General features: G+C 46.3%; 1 protein-coding gene and 1 long non-coding RNA gene across 2 annotated transcripts; both read right to left on the reverse strand.

The window, feature by feature from the left end:
- Positions 1–3526: 3526 nt before the first annotated feature.
- LOC117847805 (uncharacterized) lies at positions 3527–5531 on the reverse strand. Its single transcript, XR_004638716.2, has 3 exons — positions 4000–5531; positions 3851–3904; positions 3527–3771 (listed from the first exon to the last, which is right to left on the reverse strand). It is a non-coding gene; the product is annotated as an uncharacterized lncRNA (long non-coding RNA).
- Positions 5532–13992: 8461 nt separating this feature from the next.
- Positions 13993–14798, reverse strand: LOC117847441 (putative glutaredoxin-C14). The gene has a single exon (XM_034728658.2). The coding sequence runs from the start codon at positions 14627–14629 to the stop codon at positions 14315–14317; it is 315 nt and encodes a 104-aa protein (XP_034584549.1). The 5' UTR covers positions 14630–14798; the 3' UTR covers positions 13993–14314.
- Positions 14799–18543: the final 3745 nt, after the last annotated feature.

Consider the following 18543-nt stretch of genomic DNA (forward strand, 5'->3'; position numbering starts at 1 on the left):
AGTCAAATTTGACTAGTATTCTTGTAAACAACCGACATGTAACCCTTCCCCGGCAATATAAGGTGAGGCAGAGATCCTTCAAACAAGTTCAATCAATACAATCCAACCAATACATAGGAAGTAGATTATTATACGATATAAGCAGCTCGAACCTATCTAAATTGTGTGTTCGAGTTCACCTTTGAGTTCCTGATCTCAACGTGCCCCACGCATAAAACACTACCTCGGGTACCCCCTCAGTAGGTTGCTAGGTCTAAACACTGACAATAACTAGTGAGGCACACTGGGTCGATCTCAAGTAGGTTGCAAAACCCTCAGAAGCTGTTGTAGATGTGTTTTTCCGTCCAATGTTCCGGAGGATAGTCCTATACCGCAACGTACGCCAACCACTCCCTTTCCCGGAAGATACGATTCGACGTCTCTTTCCGGCATTCCAGCTCCAGCGTGATGTTGTCCTGGATGGGTGAGGCGCTGGGCGGTGGAGAACGCCTTCCCGGCAAGGAGGGCGGCGACGGGGAGAGTGGCAGCGAGTCAACAGGCACCTTTCTGCGGCTCGAGTGGACATGGATGTCCATAGATCTGGGGATGAGTGGTGGTGGAGTAGCGGCGGCCGCTGGGGCCTCCGGTTGAGGCGAGCTTGGTGAGCAGGGAAAAACAATACCCGCCTTCAGAGCCGACACAGGAGTGGCGACACCACAGGAGAGCTCGAAATCCGACATCATGGAGCTCGAGGAGGCCAGCATGGCAAGTGGGTCAAACGCCGTAGGGAGTGCAATGTGCACGGGCGTAGGTGGTGGTGGGGTTGTTGTTGGTGGCGGCGGCAAGGCGAAGCGAGGCGTGTATGAAACTGCGTGGATGGCAAGGCAGATGGTGGGGTTGGGGACGGTGGGGCAATGATGCCAGGGGATGAACACCCTAGCTATCGGCATCTTGCACTCGCGAAACTAGTGGCCGCTGCCGCGGCAGTTTCGGAAGCGGATAGGGTCACGACAGGAGCACACTTGATGGTTGGTGGTGAGGCAGCAAAAGCAGCCGGTAGTGGTGGTAATGGGAGGGTTGCGGCACGCTAGGGTTTTCTATGGTTTTGCTGGGGTTAGGAGAGCCTGGAGGTACGGGGTGTTGGGTGGTTGGGTAGCATTGAGTGTCGTTGTGCCTGTCTAGCTGGGAGGGGGCGTGCTGGTAGCAGGTCGACACGCATTCGCTGCCTCAGGAGGGGGCACAACGCGAGCGCAGGCAGCTAAGCTGAGCAAATCCATAGAGATCTTTCGTTTTGAACCGTTTGCAAGAGTAAAACCAAAGCTGCCACCTCAAGCCGGACACTTCCCCGTGTTGGAAAATGTAGCGGCATTGAAGCTTGTTTCTTCAGATTGGTGCAGAGTAACTGATGGTTGGTGAGGGCCCATGATCCCGTCCTCTAACGCTCCGGCAGCCCTCTTCACCATCGCCATGGACGGGTGAAGCCAAAGCTTAGAGGCGCCCATGCACAGAGGACTCCGAACGAGGAGAGCGTTTGCCACATTCCGCTAGACCAAATGCGCATGACGTACAGACGACCCGGATGAATGGTGAGGAGGAAATTGAGCATGTACTGCACAAAAGAGGAATCGTAGTGCGGAGCAATGGTTGCAGGGGTGATCCAGATGAAGATGGGAGGGGTGGGTGCGATTTCACCTGGGACGACGGTGGTGTGGAAGTCAAGGAGGAAACGAGCTCGAAGTTGTTCTCCAGGCGTGGTTAGGGCTGCGTTCCTCAGTGGCGCGCCGCCACCTCTCTAGGCCCAAAAATGGGTCCAAGCATGCGGCGCTGGTGGAGGAGCAGGATGTGGTGCTGGTGGTGTGTTTTGGCTGTCTATCACTGGGCAGGGGTCGACAGCTGTGAGGTCAGGGGGTCCGGCTCGTCGTCACCCAGGCGCTCACAAGACGGGAGCGCCATCCTTGCTGTGCCCCCTCACCAACGGCTTCGCGGAGGAGAAGATTGTCAGCTCGCCTACTCCAGACAAAAATAAGTCCCTCAATGACATCTCTCAAACAAACTGTCAAACAGATACAAGTAAACTTTCGGTTAGAATGATTTCTATAGTGCTGTCATCTTCTCTAAAGAATATATAGATGCATGAGGGTACAGTTCAACATTGTGCTTAATTATGATTTTTACCTTGTGCTTCACACAACACTGTTTCTATATGCCTTAGATAAATTCATGATGCGTCGACACCTATGAGGATCTTATGCCTTGGTCCGTACCATCCCATTTGCGCGAGTGGTCTGCTAGCACCTATACAGCTCTTTTTTTTCCTAGCTATCCCATCAGCATATAAGCTCAAACCATAACCAGACTATTAAGGGGCACAAAACCGAACATATCAAAACCCATCCATTATAGAACTTTGAACATGACATTTTGCACTAGTTGATGTTTGACTCTATCCTACCTATGCGATGAGATCTAAGAGATTAACTCCATTGTCATCCTTCCATCTTCACCTTCAGAGAATCCACTTTTGATGAGCTACGCTTGGATGCTTTTTTCTTTCCTTTTTTCATTTAAGATGCACAATAATTCCAGTGAAAAGATGGCACAGGGAATATGAAACCAAAATTGTACAGTGATAATCACAGATCGAACTGAAGCATTTCAGATCCATGAAACTTCAAAGAGTGACAGTGAAGTTTTCGGAGATTTGTACTTGAGAAAATGGCCTAAATCTTAGAATTGATACTGCTGTGTTTTGAAAAGAATCATCTTTTTACGCATGCCCTTATCATGAGTGGCGGCACTAGAACTGTGTACCGTGAATAAAAACAGAGAGCATTGCAAGATTGTACGATCATTGACACCGAGAGGAGGATTGCTACCATGTGACTTTGATGGGTAGATTCCATGACGAATTGCATATAGCCATGCTTTGGCAGGATGATGTTTCCCTTAGCATCGAGCATATGTTGTATATCAAACTAGCGATATATCGTTCTGTCAAAGGATCCTAACGGATAGTTGTGTGGCGTGGCGCCATAGTAGTAGTGATGGCCACCAGTGCATCTCTCTTGACTTTGTCCATTTACCCTTATTTTTTTTAAAAAAAGAGAAAGATAATGGAGATATGGTTTTCTTATTGGTAAGATATGCATAATGTACGAAATGCAGAACGCATGGAATGAGGTGTCTTTTGGAGGCATCAGCAATTCAATATGACTAATGATATTGTTGAATATAACAAGTATATGGCATGTTTCCCTTCGGCATGTTTATGGTTTCCACTGACCCGTGAAAATTTTAAATCCCCTGTAAAAGTCCAGTTACAATAATCTGGAACTGAATACTATAAAGCAAATTAACGTAGTAGGTCCCTCACAAGCACCATAAATAAACCATAACAATCTCCAGTGGCACAGGTAGTAACTAGCATAAAACACAAAAAGGTTGTATGTTGATGACGGACCCTAGGGCTAGAGGAACTCATGGCAATTTGGATTGGATCCATATATGGGCTATGCAGATAATGATCAATGAGTAACTGATGACCTGATTTTCTTCAATAAGGGAAATTTTATTGAATCCAAGGTTTACATCAATCTGATACAAATTCCATGAACCATATTCTTAGCCTCTGAATTACCAGGACACACACATCCAAAAGAAAGAAAAAAGAAAGAAGAATCAGGGCGCTAATGATAGACCGCCACCCATATGCCTAGATAAAAAGAACTCCTTGACCATCTGAGCCAGGTGCTGCGGCCCCACTGCAACCAAGCTCTGTGAAGCTGCCCATTTCTGTAATATAACACATGAGCAAAGCGAATGGATAACTGAGAAGATAACCTGCAACGGAGAAGGGTTAAAAATCGAAGACCTGATGGGTGTCCAATGCGGCAGCCCAATACTGGATGTAAGGAAAACAGTAGACCTGTCCTAAGAGAAGAAGGGGTGAATTAGAATAATTTAAAACTACTTTTAGGGCATCTAGGAGATTAAACTTGATCAAGATAAACCTAAAAATACCTATCTGATGTACAACTAAGTGTTCACGTTGGAGCATCCACCACGGAGATATCGCTTCGATCAGGCAAGTATCGCTTCGATTGCTTCAAAAGAATGATGAGAAGTAGAAATTTAATCATTACAAGTACATGTCGTGCTTATTTAACTCAGTTTCCATGGTAACCAAAAGGATATGCTTGTTTTTCCTTTACAGGTATTGGCCATTTAGGCTTGTGCTCTCATAGTTATATTCCCCCTGCTCAAAATCAGACACAATCCAAAACCAACAAGGAGTGGCAATTCAAAATCCACATCTCACTGAAAAATGGTGGAAAGGTCAGGGTTACATTTGTCCATTTCCATTCAAAGACATGGACTAGTCATTCCTGACCTTTTTCTGCCCTGCTAGAGGCTATTGCCGTTAGCCGCTAAACAAAACTTCTCACATATCCTTGTTGAGAGCTATGTATGAGGGATTATGCGTGTAGTTGCTGCCGATGTGTGGTGGGGATTCTCACCAGTGACGGACCTAGGATTTTACCACAGGGTATGCTGAAAAAAATCTTATGCAATTTGATAAAACCATTTATAATTTGGTAAAACTATATTCTAATTTGGTAAACCACATGCACTAAATAACATGGTAAGTCTTAAATTCAAAGATTAAGTTAGAACCAATAACAAATCACAATATAAATAGTTCAAATGAAATACAAATAGTTCGAAATATAGTATAAAAGAAACTTACAATATTACTTATCTGCTTTGTTTACCCGCCACTTTTTTAATGACATGAATATCTTGATTATATCATCTTCCTTCACTCGGAAGAAAATATCCCGCTCAATGAATGTGACTAGACAATCGTCCAAAATACTATCACCTAGCTTATTCCTTGACTTTGTTTTCACTTTAACCAATGCAGAAAATACCCTTTAAGAATTTAAGAATGTTGATGAATTGATGGTCCGTTCAATAAACTCACGAACTGAAATAAAAAAGCACTCATACATAAATAAATAAAAATATTTAAGAACATAAGTTTTTTTAAATAAGAAAAAAATAGAAGATAGATTAATCTTAAACATCCATCGCCCGTCGGAACTCTCGGACCAATAAACAAAGTGACGGAGATCGTCTGATATGTGGCTTCTTGATTGATTCGTGGATCCTGTACCACCTGCAGGCAGATGGCGAAGAGGCGGAGGAGCTGCTCTTGCTCTCAGCCGTGGAGACTGGCAATGGTGGTGGCGGTGCACACACCGCGGCAGAGGAGTCATAGCTGAATCGGGTTGTTGACTCGTCGAGGCGGAGGCGCACAGCCGAATCGTCGGGGTCGAGTGTCGCCACATCAGGTTGTATACCAGGTAAACTAATTGGTGGGGTTATAGCTGGAGCCCAGGGTATGTCATGGCCCACCCGGATTCTCACAGCCTCGACACCCTCTCCGCCATCGCCGCCGTCTTCTTGATCTCTCTAAGCTGAATCGAACTTTGCCAGCAAACAATGTTGATGTTTTTGGCTGTGTGCTTTGCGAGGGCAGGGTGTGTGATGCCCTTTTATAGTGATCATCCGATAGAGCTGTGCTTGCTCGATATATGTATAGAGAGAGAGAGTTGTAGATAATGAGCATAAGAATCTTCGACGTGTGGATTGCACACTCAAAGAGAGAGAGAGTTGTAGATAATGAGCATAAGAGAGAGAGTCATAATACTGTCTCTTTCGTTTCTTTTTCTTTAAATTCTCAAAGTGATTTTTTTTTATTTCGGAGGTAAAATTATTATGCCATAATGGACCGTAGGGTTCAGGGTTATAGGGCATGTTGCTCGTGGACTTAACTGGCTAATTTTTCATATGGCAATTGTTCGTCGACTTAATTAGCTAATCTTGTATTGTGTGCATGTGTATTGACGGTACTGAAGCTAGGAATTATGGACAAGCTAAGGTGAGGCAAGGATTAAGCTATAAAAATCAATTTTAAAGCTAATAAGGTCCTTGAAATATAGGGTGATGAAATGCAAATATTGAAACCATGTGGTGGTAAATTGCAATTCAATTCATCGCTCTTTGTGTTTTGTTTTCTTGGCTCACTTTTAATCAATTTGTATATATATCACTAAAAGAAAATGTTCATGTTTTAGATTAATGAGAGACCAAGTTGACATGTGCCTTGGTCTATTTGTGATGAGTGATTGACTGGATGATTTGAGGCTTTACCGGTTGAGTCCATATTTCATATGTGCATATTTATACTAACGGCTACTCGAAGGTGTTGTGTTGAGTGCGTCGTGGTGTGGTGTGTGTAAAACATATCTTGTGTGTTGTGTCTCTTGGCTTATGATGTGCAGGTGTAGGATGAGACATGGCAGTCGACGGCATGAGGTGAAGATGAAGCGAAAGGTTCATGCCGATGTACTAGGGCTGTGAAGGGTGGACGCGAGAAGGCTTGGACCGAGGGACCCGAGGAATCCAGGCGGAGTCATGGGCGATTCAAATGGTTCATGGAAGAGCAAGAGTACACGAACGGTGATGGAGACGGCGTCGGTCGAGTCAAGCAAGACGGAGGCAGGTCTAGTAGGCGGCCCGGGAGCCGGGAGCAAAAGACTTGGAGGAGTCGAAGGCTTGGCGGAGGCTGGACACACGTCAACATGAGTGAGTCACGCCTTGCAAGGCGTGCGAGAGGGTTTGACCGGTTTGGCCGCAAAACTGGGGGAAGTGTCCGGTGCAGCTGGACGGCGTCGAGTCGGAGGATGCATGGCACTATCACGAAACTTGCATCGAGGCGAAGCGAAGTTGTGAAGGCGTCGGGTCCGTCCGATGTACGAGGAAAAAGTTGGATGATTTTACCCCTGGGAATATTCGAGTTGTGTGCTTCATGTAAGAGCATTCTGACCATTTTCCGGATGCCTATATATATGCGGAGAGGGCTGTTGGGCAGCCACAACTTTTTGGGGGGTTTTGGTGGTGGGCTTCTCATTTATTTGTGAGAGCCTTTGGGTATGAGAGAGGGAGGGAGAGGAGTGGATCTTTGATTTGATATTTTTGCCATCTTAGCTTTGTTGGTGCCTAAGAGTGGATTGTAACCGGACATGGTGAAAGAATCCACGAATCAATTTCGTGCTCATTGCTTCTCCTTGTCAAGATCTGAAATTTATCTTTTTTCCTATTTTCGGAGCATTTTTGGGTGAGTTTTCGGATCTCGTGATTGGCAACGATTTGGGTGTTTTTTTAAGCAAATCGGTGCTAGGACATGTACAAGAACATCTAGGATGAACCCCTAGCAAATCCATGCACGAGCATCTCGGATTTTGAGATTTCCCAAAAATTCCCACTCTTGTGTTCTTGGACAAATCTGCAAAATCGAAGGTGAAATCTTGATCTTTTTGGGAAAATCTTTCGAGCAAAGATTCCCCACATGTATTTTCATCTATGGCTATGATCTTGTTGGATTTGGACCACATTTGATTTGTATTTCAAGATGGGATCTTTGAGCTTGTTCTTGAGTTCTTCTCCTTTTTCTAGCTTCTTCAAAAATCATGAATCTAGTGATAAATGCATGGGATTTTTGAAGTGAGCCTTTGCGAATAGCCTTGTATGTTGTTGTGAGTCTATGGTTCAAATTTCGTGATTTTTGGAGGTCGTTAGATCGAGTTTCGGATTTTTCCGACTTCTTCACGCAGGCTGTTTTTGGAGCTGCGGAATATTCCGAAGAATTTTCCGGAAAATCCCATAGGTGCGGAATATTCCGAAGAGTTTTCCGGAAAATTCCATAGGTGCGGAAAATTCCAAAGAGTTTTCCGGAAATTCTGTAGGTGCGGATTCTCCGGAAGTTGCGTAATATTCCGAAGAGTTCTGCGGAGTTTCCGTACTTTTGTGTTAGTTTTGAGGGAACCTGTCGGGGATAGATCCTCAGTACCCACAAGGAAGGAAGAAGGTGGATTCCTACAAGAATTCCTTTATAATCCTAATATGACTCATACCATGTAATCCTACTAGGACTCCTCTTTGTAACCGACTAGTTATCCCACCCCCTGAAGTATATAAAGGAGGGCAGGGGTACCTAGATCGGTGGAGACAACAAAGGACCAAATCCTCGTACCTCACATTCCAAGCGCAGGGCGCAATATACAACATCTCAAACAGGACGTAGCGTATTACACTACTCTGGCATCCTCAACCTGTATAAATCTGTGTCTTGTGTCCTCGCTTTTACCTTCAAGTTCTAGGTTCGGCGATTCCTCACCAACCAATCTACTACCTTGGGTACCCCTTTGGTAGGTTGCCGGTATAAAATACTGACATCTGGCGCGCAAGGTAGGGGTGATCCTCGAGATTATTGAGCGAGGTTGAAGGACCTCATCATCAAGATCAATCTCCTTAGAGCAGCACAGATCCCAAAGCTAATTCTGTGTTGCGGGCGGGCGATGCGTCGATTTTTTGCGGCGGCGTCACGCCGATACGGAGTCGATGCGCTCTGTGTTCTAGTCGAAAGCAGAACAAGACAGCACCGTCAGGAAGGCAAATTGCTATGCGCGGGCAGCACGCGACGAAACGTCCAACTTGCATGCATATCGAGGCGGAGGATATCCATCAATTCCGTAACCGAGTCCGAAGCGGAAACTACTCGTGACTTCGCTGATCCATGAAAAGAAGAGAAAAGCCGCGTAAGTATCGAGACAGGACAGAGCAATAATATGTGGCCGGTTAAAATTCAGAAATTCCTGCTGCACGCAAGTTCTACCATGAAATTTTAGGCTTTGCTACATGCACACGAGGGCTACCACGAAGCTTCAAGATTCCTCGCTGCCTAAGATGTACATGAGCGCTACTACACTGACGTCCAGCCACATCGACTCTCGCTGACAACAGCCTCGACTACTCGTCTCGGCTAGAAACTAGTCAGGAGAAGCATCACACCATCGACTATTTCGACCAATCATCTCGACTAGAAAACTAATCGAGGACGGTCTACTTCGACTACTTGTCTTGACTAGAAAACTAGTCAAGGACGGACTACTTCGACTACTCATCTCAACTAGAAAACTAATCGATGGCGGGTTCCACGTGATCAACAACTAGTCGGAATCGACTCCGACTAGCTGGCTTCATCAACAATCAACATGGCTTCATCGACAATCGTCCACGAATCAAGCTAAGTCACTTTTCTAATTATTTTCCGGCTTGTTTTCCGCATGCAAGGCAACGCGCCGACTACCTATTTGTGTACGCCTCTCAACGGGAATTACCTTACAGAGCTACACTTTGCTAACTATTCCTGGGGCATGTTGACCGATAGACAGGCTTGGTACACCAAATTACGGAGGCTACGGCCATGAGTTTGGTGCACTGATTTTTGGAGGTACTGTCATGGGTTTGGTACATTGAACTTTGGAGGCAATAGCCACAAATTTGATGCACTAAATACTGGAGGCTCACAACGGCTACACCCTAAGGAGGCACAAATCTTATGCGCACAACACGCGCTCTACTCGTTGGAGGGCAGCAAACTCTTGCACGAAATCACGCAGTGTCTTTTGTTGCAATACCAACTACTCATTTTTTGTCTTCTCTTAAGGTCACTAATCTTCTCGAGCAGAACACGCCTTAATTCGTGAAAGCCTCGGATCATCTGTCATGCCTAAATGCTAGCACACATACATGAGACAGAGATCTCAGCTGTGCAAACAGCAGTACCCATATGCGTACAAGAGACAAGGATCTCGCCACGCAGTGGCTATGGCTAAACAGAGACCGAGAGCCTAAACACAACAGGATAACTACTCGGGAGGAATATAGCCTAAATAAGAGCATGACAAAAAATATTTTATGTTGATCACTGAATAAATTTAAGTAGTTTTCAATATTCTACAAATATGCTACATAATGTATGCATCTTTTCTTTCAGGTCAAGCTTCAACGAGGACGCTCCAGGACGCTAAGCATATCTCCAAAGGCACAGCTAGTTCCTCTGTAATCCTACTAGGACTCATACCACATAATCCTATTAGGACTCCTCCTTGTAACCGACTAGTTATCCCACCTCCTGGAGTATATAAAGGAGGGAAGGGTACCTAGATCGGTAGAGACAACAGAGGACCAAATCCTCATATCTCAACACCCAAGTGTAGGGTGCAATATACAACACCTCAAACAGGACGTAGGGTATTACACTACTCCGGTAGTCCCAACCTGTATAAATCCGTATCTTGTGTCCTCGCTTTTATCTTCAAGTTCTAGGTTTGGCGATTCCCCACCAACCAATCTATTACCTTGGGTAACCCTCCATAGGTTGCTGGTAGAAAACACCGATAGAACCTGAGCAATGGTTGGAGATGGGGCCGCACGCGAGGCCTGAGCGGAGCCATGGGGAAGGCCAGTGGCGGCCGGAGATGGGGCCGCATGCGAGGCCTGAGCGGAGCCACGGGGGAGGCCGAGCGGTGGCCGGATATGGGCGAGCGTGGGAGGCCCGAGCAGAGCCCCGGGGGAGACTGAGCGGCGGACGAAGATGGGGCCGCACGCGAGGCCTGAGCGAAGCCGCGGGGGAGTTTGAGCAGCGGCTGGAGATGGGGAGCACGGGAGACCGAGCGGAGCCGCGAGGGAGACCGAGCGGAGCCGCGAGGGAGACCGAGCGGCGGCTATAGATGGGGGAGCACGTGAGGCTCGAGCGGAGCCACGGGGGAGATCGAGCGGCGGCCGGAGATGGGGGAGTGCGCGAGGGGAGAGGTGGCCGAGCGTGCCCAGGCAGAGGGGAGGCGGGTTGCGGAGGGGAGGGGAGGGGAGGGGTGCGGAATTGGTGGGATTTTTCCCAAAGCGATGGGAGGGCCGATTGTGCGCCGCAATGCATTCCTTTGCTGCGGGAAAAATCGCTGTGTGTGGAAGCGGTCGAGAATTCCGCCGTTTGGGTGCTTGCTCGATTATTTTCACGAGAATCGGCTGGAAAAGCTGAAACAAACAACCCCCCAATCTCTTTTTCCAACACTTGTTTTGGTTCTTTCTCGCTTCCGTTAGTCACTAATTTGGTTCCTAGCACCATTCCTAGGTCCATTAGCTCTTGCATAGCTAAGGGGACTTGATATTGCTAGAAGAGGTTTGTGGATTGGTTTGGGACTTTACCCGAGGTTCTTTGAAGAAATTTGAATCGGCTCCCATTCACCCCCTTTGGTCGCCCGTTCCGGTCCTTCAATTACTTAGATATTATTAGGGTATGTTGTTCGGTTCTTATCATGATAAGTATTAACAGTGCACCTAATAAATAAAGCAACATATAAAGTTATAAACTATGACATCATTATCACCATCAGAAAATATATATAGTCATGGACGCATAGTTCTCCATTCATGCATGTGTCCATGTCCATTTGTTAAAGTGGTGAGCGTATCCAGCATGCATAGTGGATAAAGTTTAAAACAAATTAAATGGGGCCTAGCAAGATACAAGAGGAATATTGGGATTTTTTTTATGCCTGCCCCTGCAAAAAAAAAATGGAATCTCTCCAAAGCTTGAAAGATTCCCAAGTTTATGATAAGGTTTGAATCTGGCATTTCTTTATTTCTATCTCAAGACCTGGGCCACGTATAGCAGCATTGGAAGATGTTGTATGTTAATAATTAAGTTAGTTGGTTACTCAAGCAATATACAAGCATGAACTAATTAATTTTACAAATACCGGCCTGGGTCCTTTATCTGGCAAATTCACCAGAGGGGAAGAAGTGGGATTTTACTTTTTGTGAAGAAATTAACAAATAGATTTATGGTCTCAGTATGTTTTAGATATACAAATTAAGAATTTATTGTTCAAGTATTTAGCTATTAGCTCAAGCAGATGATGTGCGTAGTCTATCGTCAAGTAATATATGCATGGATCAACAATGGAGTCCACAATTAGTTGACGGTTTGAATGGCAACACCGTACCATATAGATTACTTGTCACAGCTCACAAACTAGGCATATATCAGAAAATGAAAGAATAAGCAAGACTACACCTCCAGCCCCTCTGTCGGCAAAAACAATATTGAAAGTGAAGTGCAAAATATGCATGTACACATGTCTCTAAAAAAGAAGGAAAACTACCCATCATGCGGCTTCCCAAAGTTGGAATGCCTAATGTTTTGTTCTATTTTCTTGTGCTTCCAATCCTATTGAACCATAGCCATGCATCAAAGGGCAATAAACTAGTTCTCATCAAAGGGCAATAAACTAGTTCTCATGAATAAATTTGTTGCTAGCAGTACATATATCATTTTCTATATATATTTATACTGAGCCAATAATTTACTTTAATAAGACATAAAATCTTAATTAGAGCAAGTCAGTAGGATCCCATCTTGGGTAAATGAAATATGTCCCAGACAAACTTTGGCAATTGTTTCCCAATTTTGTGTTTGGTGTTAACAACTAGTTCTTCACTATATTGAATTTATATATGATCCAATCTAGTTTTACTCAAACAGTAGGTTCCATTTGTACAAAATATATGTATGTGTGCCATCTTAGTGTATTATTTAAGCAAAATCACAAAAAATAAAACTAAAACCAAAATACATAGTACGATATCGATCCATGACAATGCATGATATCCACTACGAAGTTGAAGCATGGATTCGATCATACATGCATGCATAAAACACGCAATCAAGTATATATATGTACAACTCCAACATCAGTACCCACGCACAGATTAAACGGTTGTTGCATGTAATAGAATCAAATCAAACAAAATTCTTCTAAAAAACACAGTTACAAAAGTCAGAGTTAAAGTTATTATATTCAACATTAGGGCATCCACCCTAGCAACCATACAGGAATTGGGCTCTCCCATAGCTCACAATGTGGCATCCAACAGGCCACACCTTTGGCTGGGTTGCTCTGATCTTCACATTCCAATGTGGTTCCAGAATCTTGAAAATAAAGCCATATTATTCCTACATATAAAAATATAGTATAGTCACCAAGTAGCTAGATGCATCTCTCTCTCTCTCTCTCTCCACACTATTACCTCACAAGGTTTGATTGTACGTATGTTGCATGCGTGTGATGCTGCGATCCGAGACCGATTTGCAATCTATTATACCATGCATGCACATGTGTCACCTTTATATCCATCTGTCCCTATATATACTAGACCTATCACGTAAAATGGCTTTAATAGTTAGGTTTATTGTTGCTTTTTCCAGAAAAACATGTTCTATATTTTTATTAAGAAACATTTCTACCAAAATTTGTCGATGGACGACCTCATTTTTAACATTATAATCATGAGATAAAATGATTCACGCATAATAACCTCTGTGGTGACCTTTGTTTGCCTTAATGGATTTAAGTTATATAGTACCAAACCAAGCAACTCATCAAGTGACTTGTAATGTAATTGAGCTAAACTTGTTGGGAAAATCTATATTCTTGAACTTCTGATGAAACTATTGCAGCATTAATATATGTGGATATATGTAATCACTATTATATAGTCGATGCATGAAAACAATTTATGTGCTGCTCTAATCTTTAATTTAATTTTTCAATCTTGATGGCTTTCAGATAAATTGCATTTAATGATCGAACTCAACACTGAGTCACTGAAGTTTGCAAATGTAACTCTATGTGAATGATCCTTCAACCAAAAATTGAATACACACTGGGGCTGCTCTTAGAACATTGGTCCAGAAACCTGACAAAAAAATCATCTATTATTCTAAACTTGTAAGAACTTATCACGATGTACTATTATAAATTTACAGGACACAAAATCAAAATTCAAGAATAGAGATACATATAACTGGTCGTCTGTAACCAAGTCATGCTAACAAATTAGATCTATCAACATAATGCATGTGATGGGAAACAGCATCAAGAACCAGCTAGCTTATGTATATATCAACATTATTTTTATTTAAAACAAGCATAGTGCGTAGCTGATTAGAACACACAACCAAACACAAGTAGGTTATGACCAATATGAGCAAATGCATGCTTTGAAATCTTGTATACATTCATTGCACATACCACACATCATACATACAAACAAAACTCTCATACATGTATTGATATTCATAAGCCCGTCGAAAAAGGGCGATTGATCAGTACACGCATGTACTATTACAAAGTTAGAAAAAAACATCAAAAAAGAAGAGGAAGGCCATCTCTCTCGCTCACTAGCTTCTGCAAGGCATGAAGCTAGCGAGCAGGTAGTTTGCCTTTGTTATTCCTGTCAGAACTCAGAAGAACAGGACGGGAAAAACCTGCTCTCGACACACACACGCACGCACACACTACCAAACCTTGTACTCTTCGATCATGGTCTCTTTATTTTCCGGGACGCGAAAAACCTGCCCTGCTCTCTAAACCCAGAGCGCGCCGGCGTTCATGAGCATGGGCACGAGCTCACCGCCGAGGTGGAGGGACATGATCCTGTTGGTGCCGCCGACGAGCTTGCCTCCGATGAAGACGGCAGGGACGGCGGGGCCCCTGCCGCCGAGCATCTTGAGCAGGGCGCGCTCCATCTCCTTGCCCCTGGGGTCGCTGTCCAGCTCGTGCACAAGAGCGTTCACGCTCAGGTCCTGCATTAGCTTCGTCACCGTGTGGCACATGCAGCAGGAGCTCAGCGTGAACACAACCACAGCACGCTCCGACGCCAGCTTCATCACGCGGTCCATTTGCTTTGCTTTTTTTTCTGTTCTTGGCTGCAAGAAGTGATTTCTCTAGATTTCTCTCTCTATCTCTCGAGCTTCTCGTTGTCTCTGTAGCTCTCAAGCTCTGCCAAGCTGCTGTGGATGCACGCGGAGAGATGAGTGTGTATGGGTGGATGGTTCGGGAAAACAGGGGGTGGCTGCCTTTTATAGAGTTTGGAGACCTCTATTGGGCTTCCTTAGCGGGTCCGGGTCTCGGTGTAGAGCTGGAAGTAAATGGAGCATACATGCATGTACTTTTACAAACAGGCGAGGACAGTCTAGTTTAGTGAGATAATGGGTGAGGAGCTAATGTGCCTGGGAGTTTCTGGAACAATTGAAAAATGTTCTAAGCTAGGAATCTATAAGCTGGCAAAGCAACAACAGTGGCCAGCTAGGACCATACGATACATCCATATATGGGACATCTTTGACTCTGAACGATATATTTTAGTAAGTTCAATGTAACATATTTGTAGATTTGGATGCCAAAAGCTCTACGGTTTGCTGATCACTTTGTTGAAAAGGATGGTATGCAGGCATGAGATCAATATGTGTTTGGATAATGTGCAAGCCGTCTTTTCAATAGGGCCCAAGGAATATATCTTGGAATGCTATGTTGTGTTGACCTACTGAGAATCTCATATGTATGCAAATGGCCTATGTGTGTCCAAAGTTATCTCTGCAAAATTATTGCCTTCTCAAGGAAGATGAGGTTGCAATTAGTGTAAGGATCTAGGTTCACCAAGCCCGCGTGTCCCTATAAAGTTAGTGTCTGTAGAGGTGGTTACCCGGAGGAAGAAGAGATGAGCACCGTAGATCATATTGGGAACCAAGGTGGTACTGGTAGCAGCTTAAGGGGCATATCAGTGAACCCTTGCTGATGTGGAAATATGCTGTTTCTTTTTTTTGTCACAAAGAGAACAAGATTCATCTGACTATGTTTTTTTCATTTAAAAAACACTGTATAACCATATTAATGGTGCAATTTGTTGGCCCAAATGGATCTCTTTCTCATTAAGTACGTATAGGCCAACCATGGGTAGGTGACTTAGAAGCTAAGTAAAGTATCTAAAAAGCATCAAAATGGCATCTAAGTAGGTAAAGTGCACATAGGCACATAGATAGATAAAACACACACCCAACACACACGTGACTTATTCTATCAATCTCCCCCTAAGCCTTGCGTGTCTTGAGCGGCAACTGGACCATCCCAATTCTAGAGCAGAGTTCTTGGAACTTGATCCTTCCAAGGGACTTGGTAAGAAGGTTGGCGAGTTGATCTTTGGTGTTGATGTAGTTCGTCCTGACACTCCCTTCCTCCAAGCAGCCCCGGATGAAGTGGTACTTCACTCTGATGTGCTTGCTTCACTCATGGAAGACAGGATTCTTCGCCGGAGCCAGAGCGAACTTGCTGTTCACCCTGAGCTCCACTGCTTCAGCATCCTTACAAAGGCGATCGCCGAGAAGCCGAGCGAGCTAGAGAGCCTGAGTCGGAGTGGAAGAAGCAGCAATGTACTCAGCCACACAACTGGATAGGGCCACCACTTGCTGCTTGACCGACTGTCAGCTGACGAGGCACTTGCCAAGGCAGAAGAACATGCCGCTCGTGCTCTTGCTGGTGTCGATGTCTCTGGCGTGGTCGCTGTCACTGTAACCGATGAAGTGTGCCGCCCTGGGACACCACGGGTAGTGGAGGCCATAGTCGAGAGTCCCCGCAACATAGCGAAGGATCCTCTTGACGGCCTACAGGTGCTCCGTCGTCGATCACTACACGAACCGACTGACGTAGCCGATGGAGAATGCCAAGTCCAGCCGCGTGTGGGAGAGGTAGCGAAGGCTCCCCACGAGCCGCCAGTACTATGTAGCATCCACCTCCTCAGTCGTGCTGCCACAGCTCAACTTCAGCCTCTCCTCCATCGGTGTGAGAGTTGGGTTGTAGTCGGTGAGCCCACCCAGCTCAACGACGCGCTTGGCGTAGGCAGTCTATCGAAGTGTGATGCTGGAGTCATCCTGGTGCACCTCGATCCCTAGGTAGAAGGAGAGAGGCCCCAGGTCACTCATCTGGAAGGTGGCCTTCATCTCCTCCTTGAACGCTTCCAACTCCTCGTGTGCCCGTGATCACTAGATCGTCGACGTAGACGCCCACCAGCAGAGCATTGCCTCCGATGCCCCGCTGGTAGACGACCACCTCGTGCGGGCTTTGCTCAAAGCCCATAGTCTTCAGGGTGGAATCCAGCTTGGCATTCCAAGCTCACGGTACCTGCCGCAAGGCGTAGATGGCCTTGCGTAGGCGCAGCACCCTCCTGGGCTGCCAGCGCGAGGAGCAGACGCACGGACTCCATCCGTGCAACAGGAGCGAAGGCGTCGTCAAAGTCAACTCCCTCCTACTACACAAACCCGCGTGCCACCAAGCGAGCCTTGTGCTTGACAATAGCACCAGCTTCATCCTTCTTCAGCTTGTACACCCACTTAAGGGTGATCGTGCGGTGGTCGGGAGGAAGATCAGCTAGCTCCCAAGTTTGGTTCTTCTCAACAGCTTCCATCTCCAACTTCATCGCGGGGCGCCATGCCGCGTGTCCCTCAGCCTCAGCGAAGGAGTAAGGCTCACTATCGTCGTACGTGAGGTACAGCTCCACCTCCATGTCGTGAGGCACCAGTCTTGGCACCGGCTGGTTGCTGAGGATGTCCTCCATAGCGTGATACCTCAAAGGCTCGCCATCGTGGTACGGGTCGACGCGGTCCTCGTTGTGAGAGAGCGGAACTCCACTAGGCTATGCTCATCGTGAGCCAATGTTGGTGCAGGCATGCTCGGAGAAGTAGTTGTTGGTGCAGGGGTGTGTGGCGTGGCCAGCTGTGGTGGTGGTAGTGGAGAGCTCGTTGCAGCCGGAGTAGTACTCGCCAGACTTGGTGGAGACTCAGGAACTAGAGTAGGCACGCTCGGCGAAGAAGAGCTACCCATTTCCCCAGCTCCCTCGAAGTGGACGTAGTCGACGGTGAAGTCATCATACATTGGAGCCGAGCTGTCATCCACCATCTTGCCCCACGCCCAACCTCGCCTTCGTTGAACACAACATCGCGCGCCGTGCGCACACGCTGTGTCTCCGGGTTGAGGATGCGGTACGCCTTCACCCCCATCGTGTAACCGATGAACACCTCTAAGGTGCTCCTGTCGTCGAGCTTGCCGACATGGCCCAACTCCTTGACATTCGCAAGGTAGCCGAAGACATTAAGGTGGGCGACCGCCGGCTTGCACCCATGCCAAGCCTCGTATGGTGTCATGCCGTCGAGAGCCTTGGTGGGCGAGCAGTTGAGGATGTAGACGGCTGTCAACACTGCCTCTTCCCAAAAGATGACTGGCATCCTCCTCTGCTTGAGGAGGGCCTAAGCCATGGCCTCCACCATCTGGTTGCGCCACTCGACGACACCGTTCTGCTGCGGGATGTACGGCGCGAAGTAGTGGCGCTGGATCCCCTCGTCGGCGTAGTACGACGCGAACTCAGCCAATGTGAACTCGCCATCCTTGTCAGTGCGTAGCATACGCAGCTTGCAGCCACACTCGTTCTCTGCAGCAGCTTGAACATGCTTGATGGCATCCACAGCAGCTCCCTTAGTGTTGAGGAGGACCACCCACATGTACCGGGAGACGTCGTCGACGAGTACTAGGAAGTAGCACCATCCTCCAGGTGTAGCTGGTGTCACTGGCCCGCAGAGGTCGCCGGGCACAAGCTCAAGCTGCTCCTAGGCTCGGAAGCTCGCCTGGCAAGGGAAGGGGTGTTGCCTCTGCTTCGTCATGATGTAGATGTCGCAGAGTTGCTCCACGTGGTCGACACACGTCATGCCCTGCACCATCTCCTCGGTGCTAAGCCGCTTCAGGGCCTCGAAGTGGAGGTACCCAAAGC

The sequence above is a fragment of the Setaria viridis genome, chromosome 3 (genome assembly GCF_005286985.2).
Source record: "Setaria viridis chromosome 3, Setaria_viridis_v4.0, whole genome shotgun sequence".
Classification (NCBI taxonomy): domain Eukaryota; kingdom Viridiplantae; phylum Streptophyta; class Magnoliopsida; order Poales; family Poaceae; genus Setaria; species Setaria viridis.

What these genes read in the sequence shown, in the direction of transcription:
- LOC117847441 (XM_034728658.2), bottom strand. Translation starts at nt 14,629, where the DNA reads ATGGACCGCGTGATGAAGCTGGCGTCGGAGCGTGCTGTGGTTGTGTTC.